At 42.2% G+C, this 19,759-nt stretch overlaps 1 protein-coding gene across 2 annotated transcripts in view; it reads left to right on the top strand.

The window, feature by feature from the left end:
* LOC122552879 (ribosomal protein S6 kinase alpha-5-like) overlaps positions 1–19,759 on the top strand; it is a 128,621-nt gene that overhangs the window by 40,207 nt on the left and 68,655 nt on the right. For both annotated transcript variants that reach the window (XM_043695994.2, XM_043695995.2), the window contains one exon: positions 15,899–15,970. In XM_043695994.2, the coding sequence (XP_043551929.1) occupies positions 15,899–15,970 (72 nt within the window). The remainder of the gene's footprint in view (positions 1–15,898; positions 15,971–19,759) is intronic.

Here is a 19,759-nt window from a genome sequence, read left to right as displayed (position 1 = left end):
TTTGTATTTCAGGTACCGGTTGTAGTTGTTGTGGGTATGTTCACTGAGCTGTGAATTTGGTTTACAGATATTTTGTCTCCTTTCTAGGTGACATCCTCAGTGCTGTTGAGCCTCCTGGGAAGCGCTGCTGTACTGTCAGTTGGCATTTATTTGGTTATGTTCCTACTGCTTCCGGTTGCTGGTTCTGGTTGTTCATTGCAGTGGTTGGTATATTGGGTCTCGATCAATGTGTTTATGGATGGATGGGTGCCAAGCTTCTAGAAATTCTCTGGCTGTCCTCTGTTTGGCTTGTCCTATTATTGTTGTGTTGCCCCAGTCGAATCTGTGGTCTTGTCATCTGTGTGTAGGTACAAAGGATAGCTGGTCATGGCGTTGTGTTGATGAATGCGGATTGATAGTTGTCTGCCTGTTTGTTCTATATAATGTTTTGTGCAGTCTCTGCATGGAGTCTTGTACACCACATTTGTCCTGCACATGATGGGTATTGGGTATTTTGTTTCTTTAGTACATCCAAACATCATACTTATTATACAAATGTCTTTCCTGGCTTTCTGTAGTCATGTGACTTGTGCCATAAAACACTCCATGAAGGCAACCATCGTACAAGTTTTTCTAGCAAAAGGACAAAATACAAACAGCATTACTTTTGGAGCATGTCTAACTTACTAGCACCCCAATGGTGTGCCCTCCAAGGCAAATATGGCAATTCCTAGGCAAGAAGAGCAAAGCTAAAGCCAGTACTCCAGCAAGCTAATTGCAGCAGGACACTTAAACATTTTTGCTCTTATCATCCTACAATCCAACACTCCTTATGCACGCAATTGCCTGATGCACCCACGTGCCAACTCTGACTCATGCATAAGGGTACCTAGGTTCCTTAAAACACCAACATTTTCCAGTATTCCACCATTTAGGAAACTAGCATGAGCAGGCTATTTTAGATGGGAAGGTTTCTCAATCCATATTTGAAGAGTTGAATGGGAACAAATCCTCACTGCCAGATGTTTTGCAGACTTTTAAGACTCTGAGAGCTGTTAAATGACTAAGGTCGCAAGTTCTGTCCTAATCTGAGGAGGGCACCTAGTTTGAGTTACGGTAGACTCTTGAGACTACAGTCCCTGAAAAAGAAGAGTTTATTCTGGCTGGACTTCATACAAATCCAAAGGTATTGGTGTGGCCTCAGCTGAGGGGATGGGGTTTTGGGAGTCTTGTCTGAGAGACTTGGAGCCTAGGTAAAAGAGTAGCTATGACCTTGAGGTGTACAAGATTCCATGCAGAGACTGCACAAAACATTATACAGGACAAACAGGCAGACAGCTATCAATCTGCATCATGAACAAAATGCCATGACCAGCTATCCTTAGATGGGCCTATGAATCCCAAAAGAGGTTCCCACCCTCACCCTTTCCTAATGCTAGCTTGCACTGTAAATGCTGTTGGGCAACCCACCTAATGAGATGGTTTGGGGCACTTAAGTAGCCATTAACGCAGCATTTATGGACCTTGAGGTGCCCAACACCTCTGCTTTGACCTGAGATAAGCAGCAGACAAGCTACATGCTGCATTTTTTTACCCCCTGCCCCAGACCTCTGAACTCACCAGTCTTAGCTGTACCTTTTCTGATCTACCAAGCTGGATAACTATTTTCTGAGTTGTATTTTATCTACGGTGTTCTTGCCCACTAGTTGTGTCCATTTATATTGTGTCCTCTAATGCTTGCTTTCCCATTTAGCCTGGTTTGCTGACAATATAAAGCTAAATTGTACACAATACCCTTCTTTTAAATAATTACTATAGATTGTAAATAGATGAAGACCAAGTATTGATTCTTGTGATAGGTAATTGGCTGCTGACGTAAAAATGACTTGACCGCTTCATGTTAGTTAGTTAACTAACCTTCTTTCCATGCTACTGTATTGCCAAATTCCATGAGTTCTAATATCAGCTCAGGCTAATTATATTCAGTTGTCCCCCTTTCTTGAATGTTATGGATATACTTGCTATCTTTCAATCCCCTAGAATCAAAATATCCACAATCTTTGTAGTCGTTCTTATATTTTTTTAAACCCTAGGATTTGACCATCATATTCAGATGATTTACCAACTATTTGTGCCATTTACTTATGAAAATTCCTCATTATTCCAGACTCGTTTTGTCTGGAATATTTTTGTTGGCCACTATGTAGCCAGCAACAAAGCATCTATTTACTTCTGTTATTTTCTTATTTCCCATTATAATTTTATTCTCTGCTTCTAAGGGACGCACATTTATTTTCTTACTCTCTTTCTTTTCATATATATGTTTTTATGTAGCTTGTTAGTTTGCTGTCATTTTGTTTTCTCTCTCCATTGTTTTCTTGGTTATCCTTTGAGTTCCAAAATCACTCTTAATTCTCTGGCTTACCATTCTTTGTTGCAACATTGTGTAAAGGAAAAAGCTTACAATCATTAATATTGCTGAAAAAAAATCCACATTTTGACTAAGCTTACCATTTTGTACTCATCAGGACAATTTGCCAGAATATCAATTAAAGGGGAAAATCAGCATTTATAATATGAGAAAAGAGTTCTGATTCTACAAGTTGATTTTGGTTGAAGGTGTTGCCATTTCTCCGAATGCCTATACCAACCTATCACACTTTGTAAAAGATATAAGGCCTTAGACAGCAGCGTAGAGTTACTAACATGATACTTCGACTCCAAGGGTTAAATTATAAGGGAGCTTTTTTAGAATCTAAGATTATAAGTAAGATGCTAGGAATCTGGAATCAAAATACACAAAATTGGGGACTGGTTAGGCCATTCAGCCCTTTGAGCCATTCTAAGTGCATTGCTGACCTGATTTGTTCCTCATTCCCATTTACCCCCATTACCTTTTTAGCCCCTGGCTTTTCAATAATCTAAATTTATTCAATATTCCTAGCCTTTTCAGGGTACTTCTTTAGAACTGAATCAACTCATATTCAATGCAAAACATTTAATTATTTTTCTCTCTGTCTACAGATGCTGCTGGACCACATGAGTTTTCCCAGCAGTTTCAGTTTTTATTACAGAAATTTAAGATTGTGTTCTTTTGAATTTCAAAGGCAACGGGTGGCTTGCTTAATTTTTCAATATATTAAAGGAAACAGATTGGGAGAGAGTATTTCTGCTAGTTGGGGGAGGCTAAGCATTATAATTAAAAAGAAGACAAATCTATCAGCAATTATGAAAATCATCTTCACTGAAAAGGAGACAAATTTGCAACATTCTTCTGGCAAGTGGAGTTGATGCTCAGTCAATTAATTTTATATCTGGGATTACTATATTCTTGCTAACTAAGATGTTTCAGAAATATAAGAGGGAAGCAAGTATGTACATAGATCAGAAGACAACTACAGAATGGTATTGGAACATGACAAAGGGCTGAATGGCCTACTTCCTAATCTTTCTAAATAATCTTGAACCAAGGTTGGTCACCTTGCGTTTAAGTGTACAAGGAAAGATCTGCTGAGTAATGGGGTTACAAACTGTGATAGAATCCAATTGTACTACATCAGATGTTTCTAATGTGAGCTCTTTGATCAGTTCTGAATCTATCCCATTTAGCATTGTGGTAATGCCGCACACAGCATGAAGTGAATCATCAATGTGCAGACAGAACCTGGTCTCCACAAAGATTATGGTGGCCACTTTTGCAATTACTGTTACTACCGTAGCTAAATGGGTGAGGATGAGGTTCAGTACGTTTTTTCCTTTGTATTGGTTTACTCACGACTTGCTGTAAGCCCAAGCTGACAATGAAGCTCTATCACTTAGCTAGCATTGTCAATCGTATTAAAGAGCTACTCTTGGTTGTAACTGTTGAAAATCCCTACCCAGAGTACATTTATGTCTTTTTTACCTTTGTGCTTTTTCACAAGTGGTGGTTAGAAAGGGGGAACATTAATTCACCAACCAAGCCATATTACGTGATTAGTAAGAGTTGACCTGATGCAGTGAGACATAATTGAATCTGAAGTCAATGTTAAAGATTTAAAGGGCAGTTTTGTCTTATACTATGCTGGTGCAACTTCTTGTGGTCTGACGTGCTAGTGGGACAGGGACCTACAAAAGGATGGTCATTGAGGAGCCTGGAACATTGGTGGGTAGGATTCTGTGTGCATCTCTCTGTGAAACTTGACTAGACTGCCATATCTCTCTCACTGGATGTTAGTGGGCGAATGTTTCCTGTGTGTGCTAACTGTAAATCAATCCTTCTAAAGAATGGATTTGTGATTTTGCGCAAAATGATTATATAAACATTCAATCCAGTAATATATCTAGTTGCCTATTAAACCTATTTCCCTGCTTAGTTTTACCCCAGGTAATCTTTTCCTTAAGAATATTAATATATTTTAATTAAAATGTTGATATTTGAAGATTATATTGGTTATTAAATTGGTGCATGTCAAATAGTAATACTAATTATCTAAGTAGTGGCACAAGACTACAATTGTAAATTTAAAATAAAATCGAAATGGTTGAAAATGCACAGATGTGTCACTAATTTATGAAGTAAAATATTAGGTTTGAATAGATTAGTGTGCAATCCTTCATTGCACTGAATATAAGCAACATATTTGTAAAATACGAAAGTTGAGAGGCAAGTTGGAAGGAAGGGAAGAAATAAGGAATCAATTGATATAGCAATCACAAAGAAGGGACAAAGTGGTTTAAATGATCGTGTCACAATATCATCAGAGCAACCCTACATCACAAACGCTCTTCTATAAAGAAAATGGAGGATTTAATTATGATTCACTGTTTTAAGAAATTTTAATCTGCAAGAAGGATGGATTTGGGTCAATTGAAACACAAAATCTATGCCTTGTTTTTAACAGGCATCCAATATCCAATTGAGATTGGATATTATAATGAGGATGTGTGCCTCAATTTTAATCTCCACTTTAAATTTAACTGCAGCTAGCTGGGGTTTCTGGGTTTGGGAACCTAGCAGTTAGTGCCATAGACTACTGGATCTAGCAGCTGTATTCCAAGTGTTTCCTGGTTGCCGCAGAGTCTAACTTAAGTGCCTCCAGCCCTCAGGGCCTTGAACATACTGAAATCCACGGTCTTCTACCCGTGTTTCCAATTGCTCCCTCTCTCATCTGTGCTCCCATGGTGTGATCTTCAATCTCACCCCTTCCCCCACACCACCTTCACCATTTAACTCCACTTTTGTCTCTGACCACACAACTTCCTCCACTATGGCCCTTCCAGTCCTGCAAGATTCACCATAATGGCATGACAAGTGTAATAGGACCTGTGCTTATTGTGCAAGCTGTTGGAGACTACATGAACATGTCTGTAGGTTGCATTAAGTATAAAGCAGGACTGATATATGAAGAGAGACTGGATTAGAGTTTTATTCACTGGATTTTGGAAAAAGATGAGAGGGATTTCATATAAACCTATCAAATGCTAAGAGGATTAGTCAGGGGAAGTAAACTTGGGAAGTATGTTCTCAACGACTGCGAGTCCAGAACCAGGGGTCATAGTTTAAGGATATGAGGTAGGCCTCGATTTGTTACAAACTATGTAGGGACTGATAACTTTTAAGACTAAAGTCTCATTTGTAGCTAATAGCTGGAAATGTGGCACAACAAGAATTCAGGGTTTACGACTTTTTACTCGAACAAAAAAAACTCCGATGACCAATGACTAAACACTGCCGTACGAGGAAACATATACTTAAAACTACAAAAAAATCATTATCTCTTTCCTTTTAGTACAATCAAAAACATACTCCACAGAGATACGTATGTGAAATGTGAATTACATAGATGTTGTAACGAGGTACATTGGAGGACATGACATCTTGAATAAGAAAAAATGGTTCATATGGATGCTGAATTTAGAACCATGGGATTTTGTTGCATGATAAACAGTAGACCATAAGACTAAGAAGAAAAGGAATTTTTTTCTCTTGGCGTGTGGTAAATGTTTTGAATTTCTTCACTCCAGGGGGCTGTGGAACCTCAAACAAGAGCATATTTCGAATGCAAATCAATAGATTCTGGATGCTAGTGACATCCAGGCATATGGAGATAGTTTGAGAAAGTTGCTTTGAGGTAGATGTTGAGCCATAATCAAATTGAGTTACAGAAGAGGTTTGACTGGCTGAATGACCTATGTTCTTGTGTTCCTCTTTGAACATAGTACAGTAATTCACTTCCTTGAGAAAGTGAGGGATTATGTACTTTGGCAGGAAGAATTAAAGAGCTGAATATTGTTTAAATGGGAGAAGATTGCAGAACAGTACAGAGGGATTTGGGGTCCTTGTACATGAATCACAAAAACCTAGTATCCAAGATCAGCAGTTAGGAGGGAAGGCAAATTGAATGTTAACGTTTATTTCAAAAAGAGTGGAATATAAAAATGGGTCGATATTGCTGAAACAATGCCAGGCACTAGTCAGGCCCTATCTTTATTATTGTAAATAGTTTTGGTCCTCTTACCTAAGGAAATACATAATTGCATTGGGAGCAATCCAGAGAAGATTCACTAGGTTGGGTCTGGGTATGGAGCAGTCTCTCTTATGAGGAGAGGTTAGGTTAGTTGACCTTGTACTCATTGGAGTTTAGGGGAATGAGAGGAGAAATTATTGAAATATTAAATATTCTTGGGGGGCTTGATCATGTAGATGCAGAGACATAGGGCGGCACGGTGGCACAGTGGTTAGCACTGCTGCCTCACAGCGCCAGAGACCCGGGTTCAATTCCCGACTCAGGCGACTGTGTGGAGTTTGCACATTCTCCCCATGTCTGCGTGGGTTTCCTCCGGGTGCTCCGGTTTCCTCCCACAGTCCAAAGATGTGCAGGTCAGGGGAATTGGCCGTGCTAAATTGGCTGTAGTGTTAGGTAAAGGGGTAAATGTAGGGGAATGGGTGAGTTGTGCTTCGGCGGGTCGGTGTGGACCTTGTTGGGCTGAAGGGCCTGTTTCCACACTGTAAGTAATCTAATTATTTCTTCTTGTGGGAAGGTCTAGGACCAAAGGGCATGTGATCTTACCTCATTACCAGTCCAGCTATCCCACACCAATCTACTTCATTCTATAAGAAGATGGAAGATTTTGTTTAGATTTAATATCTCTCAGCAGACCTCTGGTCCTAGTAATGTAAAATGGAAAGATAGGATATTATTCCTGAAGGAAAGTGGATCTTTTCAGAATAAGGGCTTGTGCACTTAAGACCAAGATGAGGAGGAATTTCTTCTCTCAGGATAGTAAATCTGTGGAATTCTTTCTCACAGAGGGCTATCGAAGCTGTTTTGTTAAATATATTCAAGGTTGAAGTAGACAAATTTTTAACCTTTTCATGTGCATCACCTCACATTTATCAGGGTTAAATTCCATCTGCACCATTCTATTGTATTCATCAATAGTAATGTGAGCCAATTACCAGGAAATCTCTATTTTATGAAGTCAGATACTCAGTTGAGTTTCTGTCATCCAGTCAAAGAATTTTTAGAATTCCTATTCCTATCCTATTCAAATTTATGAATTTGAATGATATTGATTACATTGTATAAAGTAGAAATATTAATGCAATTATAAAGTGTAACCAATTGAGTCTATTATCATTCTTTTGAATAAAGCAACTTAAAATTATCAATTTAAATCAAACTACCTTCCATTGGAAATGAATTGCTTAATTTGAGACTCTTAATACAAGTTAACCAACAATTTTAAATTCAGATTTCTTCAACTTATGATTTTGACCAGTGATGTCTGCTGCTTAATTGAAATTCAAACTGATTGAAGCAAGCCAGGGCAGCTCACTTTCTTGGGATTGATTGATCGTCTTTTACCAGAAAGAACATTGGATTTGTCAAGTAAATTTTGCATTGTGGATTCTTGCCTCAAAAGCCCCACAGAGTCAACAAGTCTGCAAATTATTAAAGAACTGGTATACCATAAAACTTACAATTTCGTAAACCTGAAAAAATCTTCAGTGTTTTTGAAACCAGTTTTTTTTTAAGCAAACTATATCCAAGCAGCATGATGGCTTTCATCAAAAGATGATCAAGTAAGAAAATATCACTAAATGACTGTCCTGGTCTTGGCCAGCATAATTGACAGAGAAAAGAAAATTGCAGATGCATAAGAAAATCTCCAGTGATTTCATCCTTTTGTAACCTACAGATCAGGAAAAAACATTACATGGCATGCTCCTTAAGGAGTGACTGTGTCAAATTGACTTAATCAGGACATCATAAAGCAGAAAAGCAAAATTGATAGTTGATGACAATTAGGCTCATCTAAAAACATTCTGGGTGTGAAAATCAGTTACATAGCATTACTGCAAGCCCAGTGCCTTTTTCTAGTGGATCTTAAGGCCACCAGTGGGCTTCTGCACAGCTCATACTGAGGTCTGCACAAAATTGTACCTATGCAGGTATCCTGGAAACATGAGATTGCAGTGTCCTAATATCTCGGCTTGACTGACTAATGCAACATTTGTTCTCTCAACACATTTGCATATCACTCTGCAAACAAGAAAGAAGCAAACAAGGCTTTGAACTCCAGTCACTCAGTAATTTGCAGGCAAGGTGCTTTCAACTAACTTTTGTTTAGGAAATCGTGTCTCACTAACTTAATTGAGTTTTTAAAAAGTAACAGAGCATTGATGAGGGTAGAGCAATAGATGTGATTTAGATGGACTTGAATAAGGTGTTTTGACAAAGTTCCTCATGGTAGATTGGTCCTCACCTATCCTGTACACATCTGTCCACCATGACGAAGGCCTCCAAGCCCTCCATTTTTTCCTCTCTCACCATCCCAACCAATACCCTTCCACTGACACCTTCATCTGCCTGGCTGAACTAGTCTTCATTCTTAACAGCTTCTCCTTCCAATCCTCCCACTTCCTCCAAGCCAAAGGCGTAGCCATGGACACCCGCGTGGGCCCCAGCTATGCCTGCCTCATTGTCGGGTACGTGGAACAGTCCATCTTCCGCAGCTACACCAGCACTATCCCCCACCTTTTCCTCCGCTACATCGATGACTGAATTGGCGTTACCTTCTGCTCCCACGAGGAAGTGGAACAGTTTGCCAACTTCACAATCACCTTTCACCATGACCTCAAATTCACCTGGACCATCTCGGAAGCTTCCTGGACCTCTCCATCTCCATCTCCAGCAACCGAGTAACCATGGACATCTACTACAAACCCACGGGCTCCCACAGCTAACCTTTTCACACCCTGCTTCCTGTAAAAACACCATCCCTTATTCCCAATTCCTCTGCCTCTGCCACATCTGTTCCCAGGATGACCAGTTCCACCACAGAAAATCCCAGATGGCCTCCTATGTGGTCGATGATACCCTCCAGGACATCTCCTCCACTTCCCACACCTCTGCCCTTGAACCCCACTGTCCCAACGCAACAAGGACAGAACCCCTCCGGTCCTCTCCTCCACTCTACCAACCTCCGTTTACAGTGCATCATCGTCCACTGCTTCTGCCACCTACAAACAGACCCATCACTAGGGATATATTTCCCTCCCCATCAGTGTTTTGGGGAAACCATTACCTCCATGACTCTCTTGTCAGATCCATTCCCCCCACCAGCCCTCACCCCACTCCTGGCATCTTCCCCTGCCACTGCAGGAAGTGCAAAAACTGCATCCGCACCTCCTTCCTCACCTCTGTCCAAGGCCCCAAAGGATCCTTCCACATCCGACAGAGATTTGCCTGTACCTCCACTAATGTCATCCACTGCATCCGTTGCACCCGATGTGGTCTTGTCTACATCGGAGAGACAGGACGCCAACTTGTGGATTGTTTCAGAGAACTTCTCTGGGACACCCACACCAACCAACACCACTGCCCCATGGCTGAACGCTTTAACTCCCCCTCCCACTCCACCAAGGACATGCAGGTCCTGGGCCGCCTCTTTTTTTTGGCACCACACTCTCTACTTGGATCTCCAGCATCTGCAGTCCTTACTTTCTCCTGGTAGACTGGTTAGCAAGATTAGATCATATGGAATAGAGGGAGAACTAGCTATTTTGCATATGGAATTGGCTCAAACGTAGAAGACAGAGGGGATTGGTGGAGGGTTGTTTTTCAGATTGGAGGCCTGTGACCAGCAGTGTACACAGGATTGGTGCTGAGTCTACTGCTTTTGTCATTTTATATAAATGATTTGGATGTGAACATAGGAGATATGGTTAGTAAGTTTGCAGATGACACCAACATTGGTGTAGTGGACAGTGAAGAAGTTTACCTCAGAGTATAATGGGATCTTGATCCAATGGGCTGAGCAGTGGCAGATGGAGTTTAATTTAGATAAATCTGAGTTGCTGCGTTTTGGTAAGGCAGATCAGTACAGGATTTATACACTGAGATCCTGGGGAGTGTTGCTGAACACAGAGACCTTGGAGTGCAAGTTCATAGTTCCTTGAAAGTGGAGTCTCTGGTAGATGGGATAGTGAAGAAGGCATTTGGTATGCTGGTCTTTATTGGTCAGTGCATTGAATGTAGAAGTTGGGAGGTCATATTGCGGCTGTACAGGAGACTGGTTGGGCCACTATTGGAGTATTGTGTGCAATTCCTGTCTCCCTGCTATAGGAACGATGTTGTGAAACTTGAATAGGAGGTGCCGGTGTTGGACTGGGGTGTACAAAGTTAAAAATCACACAACACCAGGTTATAGTCCAACAGGTTTGTTTGGAAGCACTAGCTTTTGGATCTCCTGATGAATAAGCAGCCCTCCGAAAGCTTGTGCTTCCAAATAAACCTGTTGAATTATAACCTGGTGTTGGATGATTTTTAACTGTGAAACTTGTAAATCTTTTCTGAACCCTTTCAAGGATGTTATCAGAGTTGGAGGATTTGAGCTACGGGGACATCGCTGAATAGACTGGGGCTACTTTTCCAGCAGGGTCCGAGGCTGACAGGTGACCTTATAGAAGTTTATGAAATTATGAGAAGCACGGATAAGGTAAATAGACAAAGTCTTTCCCTGGGGTGGGTGAGTCCAAAACTAGATGTCAAAGGTTTAAGGTGAGAGGAGAGATTTAAAAAGGACAACTTTTTCACGCAGAAAGTGGTAGGTATATGGAATGAGCTGCCAAGTAAGTGATGGAGGCTGGTACAATGCAAAATTTACAGGGCATCTAGATGGGTATATGAATAGGAAGGATTGAGGGGGCTATGGGCCAAATGCTGGCAAATGGGAGTAGATTAGTTTAGTACATCTCGCGGGCATGGACAAGTTGGACCGAAGGGTCTGTTTGCGTTCTGTATAATCTCTATGACTCTATGACATGGTTCTACAGGTCACCCATCTCAGTGAGGGAAGAAACAGAAATTTGCAAATGCTAGCATTACATGGTTGTGTGACCGCACCAAAACTTTCATTTCCGTGAATGCATGCTGTCATAGCAGCAGTCATGATGCTTCCCATTCTGCGCCAGTCTGTCCTAACTCACCATCTTTGGACTTTCTAAAAGAGCTGGAGAATGCTGAGGGACATAATTACATACAACGTATGTCTTATGGTTCCTTTCTGCTATCCTACAACTCAAGTAGACTTACAATAAAAACCATGAAGTGAATCATACCCTAGTAGAGCATGCAGTAAACTTCCTGAAATTATGCTTCCACTGTCAAAAATGTTCAGGGGGCTTGCTGCAGGACATGGCAAACAGGATCTCTGAGATTGTGGTAATATGCTTTGTCCTGGCTATTAGTCAATTCAGTTATTATTAGGATGGCCACCTTGGGAAAAGGAGCAGGCACTATGGATTTCGAGTAACTGTATACATTAAGAAAGTGGATTATGAGAGTTTACTTTCACTGAATCAACTTGACCAAACAAACATGGACCCACCATTACATCCAATCACACTGTCCACTCACCCAACCTCCAGTCTAAATTGACTTCTCAGGTATTGAAGCAATTTGTGCTCAAATAGATTAGATTCCCTATCGTATGGAAACAGGCCCTTCGGCCCAACAAGTCCACACCGACCCTCCGAAGAGCAACCCACCCCCCCCGCCTAATGCACCTAACACTATGGGTAATTTAACATGGCCAATTCACCTGGTCTGCACATCTTTGGACTGAGGGAGGAAACCAGAGCACCCAGAGGAAACCCACGCAGACATGGGGAGAATGTGCAAACTCCACACAGGCAGTCACCCGAGGCTGGAATCAAACCCAGGTCCCTGGCACTGTGAGACAGCAGCGCTAACCATTGAGCCACCATACTGCCCACAAATATCCAGACTTGTACTGACAAGTGACAAGTAATATTCCTATCACACATTGCCAGACAATAATGATCTCAAACAAGAATATCTAAGCATCATACCTTGTTAGTCGAAGACTTTTTCATGGCTGAATCTTGTACAACAACATTGGAGTGTTTTTAATCAAAACAACTGAACTGGGCTAGCCTTATAAATACTGTCTCTATAAGAGCAGGTCAAAGCCTTTCACCATCTACAAGGAACAAGTCAAGAGTGTAAAGGAATGCTCCCCACTTGCCTAGATGAGCATACCTCCAACAGCGGCCTGGTGGCTCAGGGTCCAGCACCAGGGTCCCAGGTTCGATGCCAGCCTCGGGCAAATGTCTCTGGGTGCTCTGGTTTCCTCCCTCAGGACCCATTCTGGTGCACGGGCTGGAGCCTGGACCACAGGTTCTCCGGGAGTTTGGTCCGGACCAGGCCGGCCACGTCCCTATTGTGAAGGTTGTGGCAGATCTGCATCTCCCTAAGCCTCTGCCAAAATTCAGCGTTATTGTGCCGAGGCTTAAGGGCAGGGAGCCTGTCCAGAAGTTTCATGGTGTCGCCCGGGGTCAGGGAGACGTAGGTCATCTTAAGGTGGGGGTTATGGGCAAGGGTCGTGGCCCGTCCCCTCCCCCGGGGGTATATTCAACTTTCACCAGGGCTGCACGGGCATAGCCCGTGCGCGATTCCCGGGGGTCCGGATTGTCCGTGAGCCCCTCCCAGTCCCAGGTGGGGGATGGCGGGGCGCTGGGCGCATCGGATAAGGTCGGTAAAACCGTACGGGCAGCAAGCGCCTGGGCTTCTAGGTGCTCTGTGGCCTGTTTTTTCTTGTCTTGGACATAGGCTTGCTGGCAAGGTTCAGCTTTAATGTGTGCCTGTAGCACCAGGACGCAAGCTTTCTCGTACCTATCTTTCTTCTGGCGGGCCCACCACTTGCGCTGTACATCCAGCGGGTCGCCAGCCTGAGCGAAGCATAGCCTTAATAACTTTTTTTTATTCTCGTCGGCTATAAAACGGGTAAGGGAACCCTCCGGCCCCCAATCTAGGTCTTCAGCCGCACTTCCACCCATGGTAACTTGACAGAAGCTAAACTAAAGTAAAGCTAGCAGGTGTGCTAAGGGATGTCGTTGGCACTAGCTTATTAATCTCCCAGTCGGGGAGTCCACTCCCTGTAAGTCGAACCCTAGCCCCGGAGGTCAACCTGGGCAGGGGTGGGGATAGTTACAGACGGGGCGCGTGTCGATTCCTGAGTGCGCGACCCCAGGTTTCCGCGAGTCTCTCTCTCACCACCTGACGTTCAGCGGCCGTGAGTACCCCACAAACACTGGGCGTGAACCAGGGGCCCTAGTGCAAGGGGGGGGGGGGTGAACTCAGACCTAACCGCACCTGATCCTGCAGAGGCCAACACCTTGGGACCGCGAAGTCAATGGGCTGAGCGCGTAACCGTTGTTTGGCCCAGAGGCTCCGCATGTCGGGCTGGTTTGGAGGACTTCCCTTCTTGTAGCGCGCGTAGACCTCCCACCCTCTACCGCGTACGCAAGGAAGGTGCTAAAACCGGGCTCAACGTACAATGGGGTCCCCTATCTCCCATTGCAGAGGTCAACCAGGAAGGCTTGTTTGGTCGGTTTTTAAACATGGGGGTCAATCTGTCGGGGTCTCGTACCTAAAGTCGTCGGTCCAAGGATAGTCCGTCAGTCACAGTAGCACATTAACAATAAACGACAATAATAATAATCACGCACACATTTACGAGTGTTCCGCGACCCCAATCGCCCATCCGCGAAGGATCACTCTCTCACACACACACACACAAACACACTTTTTTAAAGAGTACTCTACCGTTATACGACTGCCGGACTCACTCTGTTCACAGGTTCAGATAACGGCCGGCAGTGAAGTCCCTTGCGGGGCACTGGGAGACTTTTACGCGAGAAGTAAAAGAGTAAAGATACTCACCCAGTGCCGTCGCAGGGATCCAGCAGCCATTGTTAACCAGGACGAAGCCCCCAATTGTTAGCGCGGATGAAATGATATCAGTCCGAGCCCAGAGTGCGGTTCAACAATCGGTAACGTTTATTGATACAGTAACACCGGTGGAGACCAACCGAGGTCCGAATCTCGGCTGTTCTGCTGTACCTGCGCGCTGCTACACATTATATACCTTTCTTTGTCAGGATGGGAGGATTTTGAGTATGAATGGGATGATAGTTCCCCATCATCGCTGGAGTAGGTGCAAATGGTGGGTTTCCTTCCGTCCCAGGAGAGTTGCCGTGTACACACAATAGGGTGCTAATTGGATTATGTAAACAGGGTTCGGGTACTATCTGCTTGTCTCTCTCTGTGAGGGCTGGGGGCTGGCACCCCCCCTTTGTTCCCTTGGGGTGCTGGTGTGTATTAGTCTGTTCGTTCCTGTCTGGTGGATGCCTGTCCTTTGTGTCAGGATGGTTCTGTATTGATGAATATGGGTGTGTTTCAGTCAGTCTCTTGATTTGATTAGGAGATGGGTTTCCATATTAATTAGCTCCGGAGTTTCGGTCTATGAGTCATGGTTAGTGTCTGGCCTAGCGTGGATTTGATCTGTCCTCTGGCTCCCATCTCCCGGTCATGTGGGCGGACCGGCAGCTGCTCAGTTCTGTGGCTTTAAGCTGTGGCTGCCGTTTTTAAAACACAAAATGAATTCCTATAGTTTTACCGATGTAGGCATAGTCCCGTGGCAAATGCGGGGCGGCTCTGATGCCCACTTGCAGGTGGGAATTGAGAAGGGACCACAGTTGCCACCATCGTTCCAGGTAGCTTTGGTAGTGTAGATGCCATGGACTACACTACTACTGACCTGATAATGCAGAGCATGATGACATTGAGCAGGTTTAGCAAATGCAGTCATGCCGATCCTCCCTGATTGATAGAAAAGGAAGCCATTGAGAAGGCAGGATGTCAGTGACATGGTAATGAACTTGGATGATGTGCTTTCTATAGTTAAATAACATGAATTGTTTGTTTGTTTGTTTGTTTGAACTGCATTGAGAAGTCTGGGCAGTTGTGTTTGTACATGTTGTGTTTGGTGATATGCAAGTGAGTTTGGGCAGAAATATAGAAAAAGCTTGACGGAATTCATGTAATTATATCCCAATCATCAATTCTGCACAAAGTAGTTGACATAAATTGCGTCTGTTGCTCTGTGCCTTCTAATTTGTAATATTATTGACTATGGAGAGCCTTTATCTTCATCTGTTACTTTTGGCCTCCATAGCAGTTTCCTCACTCCAAGTTATTCTTAATGTCCTTTCCCTTCCTGATGGTTTTACCTTCAAGCCACTTTCTGCTTTGATTACATTGTAATTGGGCTCTATTCTTTGGTCTCAGTATCCCCACAATCAGATCACCCATGGAATACCATATAAATCTGTCAATGTAACTCCTACTTTAAAATCTTAGACTAGACCCTAGGTCATTAAAGCAAAACTTTTTTTAAGATGGTGTGTGTCAGTAGCTCACATCCCACATAATTGCAGCATTTGAGAGAATTTTCCATCTTGATAACTCTATGAAAAATGGATCAACAACCTTACTAGATTTTTTTGTGAAAAACTGAATTGCTATGCTCTATATTGCTATTTTCATCCTGTACTTTTGATTGGCAGCTAATCTCACTGGACACAGAGAAAGAGTTGGATTAGAAAACTTTGAGCTACTGAAAGTTCTGGGAACAGGAGGTGAGTTTTGGCTGAAGCTTCTTCTGTTTGCCTTGTGCTAAAAAGAATATAAATAGCAAAGCAAATCACAAATAATGAACCTTCCAAGTTCAACCTGTGTTTTGTTTTTGTTTTGTTTTGTTTTGTTTTGTATTGAATGTATTGATCTATTCAGGACAATTTGTGCCACTGGACTAGGCAAGGAAATAGCAGATTTCTCCTAATCATTGAGTGATCTCTACAGGAACTGAATGTGTTTTTATGAAGGGAGGATAGGATCTTATTTGATAGTGATGTGGTCGGCATCTGTACTTTTATAATTAACCTTTTTTCCTAATCCACTTGATCAGAGATGTTATTATGCATCTCTGGAGCAGGTGGGATTTGAACCTGGCCTCCCAGTGCATGGGTAGTGACACTACCACTGTGCCACAAAAGGCACCTGATATTCTTAGGTGATCTCCCTTCCAAGTATGAACCAGGCTTGAGTCTGCTTAATTTCTGAGATCAGACAAGATTGGATGTTTTGAGACTAGTATGGCTGTAGGCCATCCATAGCTTTATTTCACAAGTAAATATTATCACCTAGATGAGGGTTTGTAAATACAGGTTGTTCTACTATAGTGCAGCAATTGCTTTCTTCTGCAACCCTGTGTTATAGAAAACTGCTATGGAAAATCATGCTGTACAAGATTGCTAGAGAAAATTGCTATACCCATTCAGTAGAACGTTTGTGTTAGCCAAACAGCATCCACAATTCATCAATTGTGTTATAACCGATTTGTGTTAATAAAACACGTGATATATCAAAATAACCTGTAGATAGTTCAAGTTGAATGCTGGATAAAAGAATGATCCTTTTCATATGATATGTTAGTGAAACATTAAGGGGAAAAACCTTGGTTGGGTTGGGTCAGGTGAGATATTAAAATATTAATCTGAATATTGAATCTGACCCATTAACTTCAGTTCAAACAGAAATGGGACAAGACAGGCAAACGATTTAAATATTTTGTGCCTCCTATTTTTAAATTATCCTCGCCATATTTTCTTGGTCTTTGGACACACAGTGGCTGAAGGGACTTGGAAATCACTGCAGTCTGGATGAATATGCCCTTGCAGAATATTTGCTTCTCAATTCGCCACAATTAACATATAATATATTTCTAATCAACCTGTTCTGGCATGTTGTATTAGACAGAAGAGTCACAGAGATGTGCAGCACCAAAACAGACCCTTCAATCCAACTCATCCATGCCGGCCAGATATCTTAAATAAATCTAGTCTCATTTCAAATATCCCTCTAAACCTTTCCTATTCATATACCCATCCAGATGCCTTTTTAAATGTTGTAATTGTACCGGCCACCAGAATTTCTTCTGACAGCTCATTCCATACATTCACCAATCTTTGCGTGAAAAAGTTGCCCCTTAGGACCCTTTTAACTCTTCCCCTCTCACCCCAAAGCTAGGACCTCTAGTTTTGTACACCTCCACCCCAGGGAAAAGACCTTGTTGATTTACTCTTTCCAAGCCTTTCATGTTTTTATAAACCTCTATAAGGTCACCCATTGACCTCCGACACTCCAGAGAAAACGGCTCCAGGCTGTTCAGCTTTTTGCTATAGCTCAAACTCTCCAATCCTAGCAACATCCTTGTAAATCTTTTCTGAGCCCATTCAAGTTTCACAACATCCTTCCTATAGGAGGGAGGCAAGAATTGCACACAATATTTCCAAAAGTGGCCTAACCGATGTCCTGTACAGCTGCAACCCCAACCCTAACCCTGGCCCTCCCAACTCCTGTACTCCACGCTCTGACCAACAAAGGAAAGCATATAAACACCACCTTCACTGTACGATTCACCTGAGACTCCACTTTCAAGGAACAATGAGCCTGCACTCCAAGGTCTCTTTGTTCAGCAATACTCCCCAAGACCTTACCATTAAGTGTATATGTCCTGCCCTAACCTGCCTTTCCAAAATGTAGCACCTCACGTTTATCTAAATTAACTTCCATCTGCCACTCCTCGGCCCATTGGCCCATCTGATCAAGATCCCATTGTACTGAGGTAACCTCCTTCACTGTTCACTACACCACCAATATTGGTGTCATCTGCAAACTTACTAACTATACCTCCTATATACACATCCAAATCATTTTTATATAAATGACAAAAAGCAGTGGACCCAGCACTGATCCTTGATGGATTGATGGGCCGAATGGCCTTAATTCCACTCCTATGTCTTATGGTCTTAATCCAGGAAAAAGTGAAAAAAGAAATGTTTGAGCTTACTGTGATGAGCTGGGGCAATGGCTACAGTCATAGGAACAGATAGTGTCACCAGAGGGATCATTCACTGAGCTATGATCTAGCATAAATAAAGACTGCTCTGTTCACATTTCAGAACATACTAAGAGGCGTAAGTGGTGTCCCTGTTTTTGTCCAGGTTGCTAAAATACCGATAGTGATGGGAGTTGGTCTTCCATTGCGTCCTTAATCGTCACATCGGCCACCTAGTTGCCAGGTATTTCAGTTATACCCAAGGCAGTGGGAAGATGTCAGACTTGCCTGCTGATACGTTCCTCAGACAGTTTACAAGCCCAACTCCAAAAAGTTGCAAAGTCCAAAGTTTAAAAGAATTACTAATCAGCTCTTATCTTTAAAATTTAATTGCATTATACCAACAGCAATTAGTTACTGAAGTTGAAAGTGTGAAATGTAGAAGTCCAAATAGTTGACCAAAGCGCAATTGACAAGTCAAAACTCAAAAGATCTTCTGGAGCATTGGTAAGGCTCAGCAGTGAATCTGTTATTAAAAATCAACTTTTTTTAACAAGACATAAGTCAATGGTAACAGACGGAGAAATGATTTACAAGTGGAAGTGAAGATGAGCTTGCCATTCTTCAGATGTTTATACTCTATTCATCAGAGTGCAAGTGTGTATGCTTGACTCAGTGCACACACCTTTTGAGAAACACCTTTGGACATTTTCCATAATTTAAAAATATGTAGAATATGTTTTTAGATTAATAATTTTTGCCAAAAGATTAACTTAGTTATTGCAACAGTCAAGTTAGATCCTATCTTCACCTGGTATCAACATGTGGATATTTCCTGCAAAAACTGACAGTGATGGTTAGCAGCCTGATTCTGGCTGTGTTTCTTTTCTTGCAGAACCCAGTGGCACCAAGACCCAATTATACTGCTCTGAGATGAGAACAGTTTAACCAGCTAATAAAGTATTTGTATATCACAGTTTTTAAAAAAAATCCATTTATGATAAAAAGGTATCAAAACTTATTTTAATGCCCACCATTGCTAAATCAGCTACATTTTTTGGTGGAACAGTTCAACAGGCACCAGCTACATTCCACTACTTTGTCCAATTGGTCATTATTGGTCAGTGATTACTGAGTCGCAAGGAGACATAATAACTGCTTGAGGCCAAAATACATGAATTTCTGGCAGGAATTCCCAGACAGCAATCAGGAGAAGGAATCCTTGTACTTGGCATGGGTGAGCAACTATCTAAACATTTGCCGAGATATCAAGAGCTCTCCTGCAATTAGCTGAAGTGCATTAAGTCACTGCAGTTGGAACATTTTAATGCTATAGAGGAATTAGTTTATTACAAGATAGATTGCATACATTTTCCCACCCAAGTTGGATGTGTAAGTATTTTCAAACATTCTGTTCCTACATGTTATGACACACTGCTGGAGCTCACTGCTTGAACTCAGGCCTGTCTCAGAGCTAGGGTACTACCACTGCACCACAAAAGCCCTAAGAAATATTTTTTGATTGACC

The sequence above is a fragment of the Chiloscyllium plagiosum genome, unplaced genomic scaffold (assembly GCF_037043375.1).
Source record: "Chiloscyllium plagiosum isolate Xiang-an unplaced genomic scaffold, Cpla_swu_hap1 HiC_scaffold_10, whole genome shotgun sequence".
NCBI lineage: Eukaryota > Metazoa > Chordata > Chondrichthyes > Orectolobiformes > Hemiscylliidae > Chiloscyllium > Chiloscyllium plagiosum.
This window is presented reverse-complemented; position numbering and strand designations above follow the sequence as displayed.